The 9476-nt window shown below is 37.9% G+C and overlaps 1 protein-coding gene across 1 annotated transcript; it reads right to left on the bottom strand.

Moving 5' to 3' along the window:
* Positions 1-879: 879 nt before the first annotated feature.
* On the bottom strand, positions 880-2836 carry LOC145009513 (uncharacterized). Its single transcript, XM_078968197.1, has 5 exons — positions 2370-2836; positions 1764-2274; positions 1233-1699; positions 951-1149; positions 880-900 (listed from the first exon to the last, which is right to left on the bottom strand). The coding sequence occupies exons 1-5, from the start codon at positions 2834-2836 to the stop codon at positions 880-882; spliced, it is 1665 nt and encodes a 554-aa protein (XP_078824323.1).
* Between the last annotated feature and the right edge of the window lie 6640 nt (positions 2837-9476).

Genomic DNA, 9476 nt, shown 5'->3' with positions numbered 1-9476 from the left:
ACACTCTTAAAAAGGTGTTCCCATTCACCAACAAAAGAGCATCGAAAGAGGGAGTGTTTTGTCCCTTAGTCTAGTACAACATCACATTTAATATCAAAAGATTCCACCCTCACATGCCTACCCAACATGCATACATAAGAAAACAAAACATTACAACATAAAACCTGCAATCAACCTAGATCTATAGGTTTCCCTGAGCTACAACCACTACCATCCTTGGTCACCACTTTTTTCCTCAGGCACATCTTGGTGATTCTTTCAGAAGCTTTCCTCTTCCTCACTTAAACTGCTCTACGAAATGGTCTTGCAGAAGTAGATCTTTGCCTTTGTTGTGGATCTTGGAGTTGGATGTGGATTTGCAGAAGTTGGAATTGGAGCTGGAGTTGGAATTGGGGTGGATCTTGGAGTTTGAATTAGAGTTGAAGTTCGAATTGGAGTTGGAATTGGGGTGGATCTTGGAGTTTGAATTAGAGTTGAAGTTGGAACTGGAGTTGGAATTGAAGCTGGAATTGGAGTTGGAATTGGAGTTGAAGTTGGAATTGGAATTGGAATTGGAGTTGAAGTTGGAATTGGAGTTGGAATTGGAGCTGGAGTTGGAATTGGAGTTGGAATTGGAGTTGCAATTGGAGTTGATCTTGGAGTTGGAATTGGAGCTGGAGTTGAAGATGCTGGATCCGGATCACCTGTGGTTGGATTTTTTTTGTTGGGCACCCTTTTTTGTTATGCCCACTAACATAGCAGATTGAACACTTTTGCACCTGCTTTACTCTTGATATTGTGTGTGTGCTTGATATCTCCCTTTCTGCTACACTTTTTCTCCTATTAGTAGATGGCCTTCCAGGTAGCCTTCTACTCTTTCGGGGTAAAGGCTTTGTGTAGTCACTTTGTGTCCACAGAGAGCTATCATTCAAAGGATGAATAATATATTTATAGCAGTTGAGATAAGTTGCCTTACTGTAACAACTAGCTACATAATCCTCTGAGTTCAAGTTCATGGATGAAATTGCAGCCACTCCATGTACAAAAGGTATGCCAGTCAACTGCCATCTCCTACATCCACAAGTCCTTCTGATCAGGTCAACTGCATACCTATCATTACATAACACCACCTCAAATTGTTGATATCCACAAGGGTACACTGCCCGGAATCTGTACATAAACATTAAACAAGTAAGACCACATGAACAAATGTATATTTATGCTAAATAACAAGTAAATACAAACATTCTTACCTCTGTTTGTCCTTCAAATCTGCTATTTTCTTCCTAATGGATGGGCATATAGTTAAATCCCAAGACTCTCCCTTAGTCCTCTGATAGTATAACCTCTGCATCACATAAACCCTGATATCCTCCAACATTGTTATTATTGGTTTATGTCTAGCCTCAACTATTTTAGCATTAAAACTCTCTGAAATTCCATTTTCAATAGCATCACAGAATACCCCTTCTACTTGAAAAGCCCTACAATAACATTTAGGGTCCCTCTCCATGAGATAATCAAATGCCCTACTATCTAATTCCTTGATCTCTTTCATAGCAGCTTCATGTTTCTGTTTTGTGGTAGCCTTCACAGCCTTCCAAAAAGGCTTCATAAAATGCTCACCTTTGAACCTTGTGTTGAAGTTGGCTAGTATGTGCCTAGCACATAATCTGTGCTCAGCATGAGGAACCCTTTCCTTGATAGCTTCAATTAAACCCTGCCCAATTTACAATGTTAAATCATTATTAAACTATAAAGTTAAGAGTAAACATGAGTAGTACCTTGTGTCCATCAGAGAGAATAGTAAGTCCATTTCCATTGCCTCTTTCAATATCATCCATCAGTAGATCAAGGAACCATTTCCATGTTTCTTTGTTCTCAACAGTTACAACAGCCCAACCTATAGGGAACATGTGATTATTGGAATCCCTACCCACTGCAGCTAAGAGTTCACCCTTGCAAATTCCTTTGAGAAACCATCCATCAATCCCAATGACTCTTCTACACCCCTCTACCCAACCATCTCTTACACCTCTGAAGCATACATAAAACCGTTTGAACATTGTACTTCCATCAGGCATATTGTCCACTTCCATGCTTACAGTTGATCCTGGATTAGCTCTTTTGATTTCAGTGCCATAGTCCCACAACCTACTATAATGCTCTTTCAGAGTGACTTCAATCTCAGACAAAGCAAACTTTTTTGCATTTCTACATTGTCCAATGCTAACTATGATGTTGTATGTGTTTGAGATTTGATCTTTCATCTTCCTCAAAGTAAGCTTGGGGTTTCTATAAGTACATTGAAAAATTGTTTCCCTACCCACTTGTAAGTCACTAAGCCTATTTTAAAAACTCTACCACAGTTATGAGTTGATTTAAGTGACTTGATCTGAAAAGTCCTTTCCTCTTGCATCCAAGAAGCCCATAACCTAAAAGGACATGTAGGTTCTTTACCTTTGCAACACTTCACTAAAAGTCTGTTTTTATCATTCTTTTCATACCACAAATCATAACCATGCTTAACAGCATAGTTGGTAAGACAATGTTTGAGTTCACTAGGATTTGTGAATTTCATACCTAACACAGGAGCCATTTGATCCCATTCTTGCTCAGAATTATGCACAGGGTATACAGGAGGTAGTTGCTCAACAGTAGGATCTTCTTCCTCTTCATCATTTGGGCAAAGTTTGTTCAAAAACATGTCTTTCTTCTGTATACCTTGAATACTTGCTCTTGCCCTTTTCATAGAAAACTCCTCATCATCCAGCTCGTGTTCCCAAACCTCTTTATCTATTACATCAACTTCATCTTCGTTTGACTTGGTATCATCTTCAACTTCAGGCTCTTCCATTTCAATCCAGTCAAACAAGGGTTCACGGAAATGGTCCACATACACAGTTACTTTCTTTTTGTCATGAAGTTACTCAAGAAATTCATGATGATCACAATCGTTTTGCAATGTGGCAAATCCTTGACACAATGTTTGGCCGTCTGGACAATAGTATACATCTTTGCACATCCTTCTAGTAATCAGCTCTAGGTGAGCAATGAACTCGGAATACCCTTTGTCCCTGAAATCAGCGTACCTTATCTCCTTTTTATTTGGATCAAAATACGTAAATGGCCTCGGGAAGAAGTGCCCGTTGTACTGGACTTCAACGACCAATGCATCATCTTTAGCCATCTAATCTGATCGGGGTTGCTCGAAGAAAGAACAGTGAGAGTGAAGAGATAGAGATAGGGGATTTGTCGTGCCCTAATTTATGGAGATAAATAGACACGCAACGCCTTAATAATGTCAACTAATCATCCACATAATGGTTTAACATGAAGAAGCCGGTTAAATGACTATATATAAACGGTTATTAGAACTTTAATGGTGTAATATACACAAAAAAACGTTAAGGACCTAAAATGAACAAATGAGAAACGTTATTACCCTCCTAAGTCATTAACCCCATTTAATATGCACTTAAAGTATAAAATTATCCTAGTTTCTATTTGTGGTATAGTAAGTTTTGTACATGTCATTTTTTAACAAATTAAAAATTTATAAATGGATCAACAATAAAAAAGAATAAAATATTATTGCAACATTTTATTACTTTGACAATAATTTAACTTTTGAAGTTTCAATAATATCAAATTCTATTAGAAAAAAAATAAAGAGTTCAAGACTTTTATTCACAATTTAATAAAACATTTCAAAACTTTTATTCACAATTTAATAAAATAGTTCAGGACTCTTATTCATTGTTTAAAAATATACATGAACATTTCATATCATACAAAATCATGTTTTAATATAGTATTTTAGAACGTTCATTTATAATTTAATAAAAGAATTCAGAAATATTATTTATAAAAGGTTCAAAACATACCAGATATTTGTTGGTGGTCGGTTTCAAATCTATATTGTGATAGTAAAGCAGTGGCGGTCGGTTTCATGTCCCCAACAACATCAATTGTTGTTTTTAGTGGTGGTTCATGGTGATAACTTCTGGATCGATATCTGATTTGTGGTGGTGGTTTATGATTCAAATCTGATGAAGATTTCGTGATATCTAATGTAGATCGAGTGAGATCTAATCCAGATCTGGTGATTCACAAGAGATCAGAGAATGATAATTTGTGTTGATGAATGAGATGATGGTAACAGAAGTTGCCGGAGGAGTAGGTAGTGGTGATGTGGTTGACAGACGAGACGGTTGTGGAAGCACCACTAGCTACAACGAAAAGACATGTCTTCATATTTTCTCTCAAGATCTGACCACAAAACAACTTCTTGGCTTTAGATCTTAGAGTTTGCTTTGGTGAAGTCGGCTACCAAAAAACAATCAACGAAACATGAACCACATATCTCAAAGAAGGCGGACATGATGCAGATCTGGAAGGAGATTGTTGTGGTGGATCATCACCGGAAATTCATAGATCTGGAATAGAAAATCGTAGATCTAGAGGCGAATATTATAGATCTGAGCTGGAAATCATAGATCTGAAATCGATTGAAGCTTGTATATCTTTAACGGTAATTTACAGGTGATAGGAGAAGACGGCAGTACACCAAAGATGCATATGAGACAAGGTAACGAAGGTTCCAGATCTGAAATCATTCACTGGTGGTGAAGACGGTGGTGCGGTCACTGATGGAGGTGGTGAGGACGTCATTGGCAGTGGTGGTGGTGGTGAGGACGTTGTCGGTGACCATTTTGACACTTTTGGTACTTACAGTCAATACTTTTATATTTTTTCATAAAAAACACAAAAAATGGTATGGGGCGAAGCCCGGACTTTTCCACTAGTTCTTAATTAAATATAAAACTGATGCAGGGGGCTGTTTAGTCTTGGGCCGGATCAAGACAATGGTGGCAGTTTAGGTTAAAGGTGATTGGATCAAATTGGAATCTCAAGTCAATGTGATGTTTAAGTTTTATCTAGTTGTTTAGTTAATTTATCTTTAGAATTAGCTCCTATTTTGTGGGGGTCATTAGATTACATATAGTTGTCATCGTTATCAGAACTGATTTGTTTTTAGTTTTATTAATTTGAAAATAATAAAGAGATTCCAATTTGTATCTTTCCATCAGCTCAGGGACCGTTCCTGGAGAACGGCATCAGTTTGGTACCAGAGCTCAAGGAAGATTCGACAATGGGAGACCGTGGAGGACGAAGGTATGGGAACCCCCGTCGATTCGTCGGCAGAGGCAACGAGGAACACCAACATGATCCACGACACGTTGAAGAGATAGCAAGATTACAACAACAAATCAAGGACCTGGAGATGCAACATGAGGAACGCTTAGAGGAGGGAACGAACACTGATCCTCGCATCTAGGATGATAGGGATTATGTAGACAATCCATTCGCACAAGGTGGGAACCCGTTAGAACAGAGAGAGCGGAAAACAGACCCACTCTGACACTTGGGAATCAAAATCAACGTACCAGAGTTTGATGGGAAAGCAGATCCTGATGTGTTCCTTGATTGGCTTCAAACAGTGGAATGTGTATTTGATTTGCGGGATATATGACATGAGTATAAGGTAAAAATCGTAGCCCTAAAACTCCGTAAATATGCTTCGATGTGGTGGGAAACTGTGAAGAGAAAGCGGAATCAGGAGGGAAAATCAAAGGTAACGACACGGAGAATGATAAAGAAACTTTTGTGGGAAAGGTTTTTGCCACCTAATTTCCATCAAGAGGCATTCTTAGACTATCACAACGTAGCACAAATATCATCAACAGTAGAAGAGATCATAAGTAAGTTCAACATGTTGCGCATAAGATGCGGGGTAGAAGAAGAGGAGGAACAAATTATAGCTCGATTTTTTGGGGCCTTAAAGCCCAAAATTGCAGATGTTGTCCAACTACAACCTTATTGGTCCTTCAACGAAGTGTGTCAACTAGCACTCAAAGTTTAAAAACAGATGAAAACCAAGGCCAAAACCACTATGACTCGACCCACATTCCAGAAAACTGAAACCCAGAAAGGAACACCAGACGGAACCCCAGCGAACCGGTTCAACCCGATTCGGTCTGAAGGCTCGAGTAATCCACCCGTCATTTCGACCCGAAACCCACCGCGTTGTTTTAATTGTGGAGGATTAGGGAATTTTGCTTGCGACTTACCCAACACCCAACTCGTGACTCTCACAGAGGACACTTTACCAAAATACGATTCTGATGGTGAAATTCATGAAGATGAGGACACCGAAATTATTTTTTCCGGCAAAAGAGAAGCCCTCATCGCCCAGTGTGTTCTTAGCAAGAATCCTAGCCTCCCCACCGACGATAATCGATGGCTCCAAAATAACATCTTTTGCACCCGGTGCATCGTAAAGGGTAAAGTGTGTACCGTCATAATTGATGGAGGAAGCTGTGAGAACATGGTAGCGGAGGTAATGGTTGAAAAATTGGGTCTGAAGTTCGAAGATCACCCAGAGTCGTACCAGTTAACATGGTTAAAAAAGGAAATGTAGTGAAAGTCAAGCATTGGTGCCTGATTATTTTAGCATTGGGTCCCGTTATTCGGACGAAGTTTGGTGTGAGGTTATTCCTATGGACGCATGCCATATTCTCTTAGGTCGTCCTTGGCAATACGATCGGCGTGTAAGTCATGATGGGTACTCGAACACCTATACTTTTAAAAAGGCAGTAGTTAACATCAAATTGGTGCCATTAGACATACGGGAATTGGGAACTGAAGCACTCATCGTGACCAAGTCGGAATTCTAAGATTTTACGAGGACCACTAAACCACCTTTTATGTTTGCCTTAGTCATGATCGAAGCCAATCCCCACGTTGCCGAACTGCCACATGCAGCCAGACAGCTTCTCCGGAAGTTTTTGGATGTCTTACCAACTGAAATTCCTGCAGGACTCCCTTTGGTACGTGAAATCCAACATTGCATCAATGTAACGCCCGTAGATCCGGGCTAGTCAATTTAGAGGCAATAGGGGTCGAAAACGACTTTTCGAAAAAAGATTATTAAGAATAAATAATCTCAACCAAGTTTTATTATATGTTACAAGGTTTCCGTACATATAAATAGCGTCGAAATCCGAGTTATAACGATGAAGTTATGGCCCGTCAAAGTTTTACGACAAAACCGACAAGGCACCGGGAGAAGTAAATAGTGAATTCATGATAGAGCTTCTTTTAGCCTTAGTAATCTAAATGAAAATCGTAGAATATGTTAACCTGAGAGCGTCCATAAAAAGAACGCCCAAATCTGACTTCTTATGAAGAAGTTATGATTTTTCAAAGTTTCGGCTTAGCGGTGTACAGCCCGAAGTTCGAGTATTAGATCGAGCGGTTTTTAGCCGACACAACCTAAACGAGAATCGAAGATCTTGTTATTAGTAGTGTAACGATAAAAAGACAGACGAAAACGGACATCGGATAAAGAAGTTATGAGATTTTAGCGGACCAATCCTGTCCCAGCGTGTTAAAAATATAACTTTAAAAATAAAGTCAAAATTAGCCGATGGAGTCTACACGAAAGTTTTAGAGTACGTCTCCACCTACGCGTGGATATAAATAACGTCAAAAACTGAGTTCGTATGAACGAGTTACAAATTATAATAGCATATTTACGTATTAAAATAAAGTATAAATCATATATACGTACACACACACACACACACACACACACATATATATATATATATATATATATATATATATATATATATATATATATATACATATATATATATATATATACACACATATGTATATATCATTAGAAAGGTATCGACGATGTGGTCATTATAAGAGTAATGTTGAGTTCTTTCGACATTAGTTTAGTGCAAATATCGTTAAATATGTTTAAAATAGTATTATGAAGGGGTGTTTAGTTGTTTATATAACTATAAGGTCATTAAGTAATTATGGAGGGTAGTTTTTGTAAATTCAATTATTATAAATAATAGGTTTGGGCTCCCATATTTCTTGCACCATTCCCTTGATTCAAGAGTCTTTCTCTCCTTATCCCCCGAGCATTTCGGTCCCTCGTGATTCGACTTCTCTTTCTGTAGTTTTAGTATAGTAAGGTGAGCGCTGAAGCGCTGCACGAATCTTTCTTAGAAAGATTCAGCAACGAAGTTCTACCCTTGCAGAGTCCGACTCCTAGCTAAAATCCCCTTGTAAGTAAGTTATGCTTACCCTATTTTAAATATAGTTTATATTTAAAATTAGTATTGTTATTATAAATTTATAATAAATATTTGAGCTATTATTATGACTTATATAAGTGTCGTTATAATATCTTTTTAACTACTCGCGGTACGGGGAATCTGATTTAAAGGACCGCATAGGGTTGTTAGATTTCAGAAGTGCTATACGCCAAAATGGTCCTGCCCTCCGGTGTTTTATGTCTGGCCCCTGTCTGTACATAGTGGTTGGAAAGTATTGTTTAAACGCTTATATAATAATAATAGTAATAATAATAATAATAATAATAATAATAATAATAATAAGACTAATAATTAGTCACGGTAATATTAATCTAGTGGTGATAATACTAGGTTTCGTCGAAGGAAATTACTTTAAAGTAAACGAAGCGTTGTCCGAGTACCGAGTCACCACCTTCTCAAGTGAGTGCATAGTTACTTTCAGCTTACACATAGATATGAAGTATTTTATATAAATTACTTGGCTATGTGTGCATATTATCTGAATACTTGCTATCTATGTTGGATGAACGTTTTATACATGTTTTCAATGATTTAAACTGTATATGTATTTTATATCTACAAATTGTGTTGGGTAAAACAAGGGTAGATGTAATAGTTGCTGTGTGACAAAATAAAATAATGAGAGGCCTCGTTATAGATGTTAATGATGATCCAGTCATCTAGCGGAGTATAGATGAAGACCACGGACTATTCTAGACAGTCGAGTGGAACACTAGCAGACTCACAACATGTAGGTGTTTATTCGAACTGTGTGTTTATTTGAACTGTGTGCTCACCAGATGTACTCCATCCCCCACATGGTTGCCTTAAGGACATTTATGGCTGAGGAATCCCCTTAGCAGTAGTGTCCATCCCGATGATAGTCCTTAGACTAGGTCCCTTGTGTTAGATGTCTTAGGGACGTAAAGTGAGGATAACGGGAATGGGTAATCGGGTTTATTTGGTTTGATAAAGTTAATAAACTTATTTATTGTGGGTTGAAAACCCTATGTGCTCACCAGGCTCCCAAGCCTGACCCACTCAGTTTTTTGTATTACAGGTAGTGGCGCATGAGCATAGATGTGATGTCTTGGGATAAGAGATTAATGGATTTTAGGCATGTAAATACGGAATAATGTAGTAAGGCCTATGTTTTATTGTTTATACTTATGTACTGTATCGAACATGACATCCCGAGTCTTTTTAATGAAATACATTTCTATGGAAATGCTTTTGATAAATCTTTATCATAGTATTGTTTTGGGAAAAATTCCGCAACTCTTTTATTAAAAGATTACTCTGATTTTGAAATAA

This window comes from Lactuca saligna, chromosome 8, assembly GCF_052625555.1.
Source record: "Lactuca saligna cultivar CGN05327 chromosome 8, ASM5262555v1, whole genome shotgun sequence".
Classification (NCBI taxonomy): Eukaryota; Viridiplantae; Streptophyta; class Magnoliopsida; order Asterales; family Asteraceae; genus Lactuca; species Lactuca saligna.
Note: the sequence above shows the minus strand (reverse complement) of the source record. Positions and strands in the feature narration are given on the sequence as shown.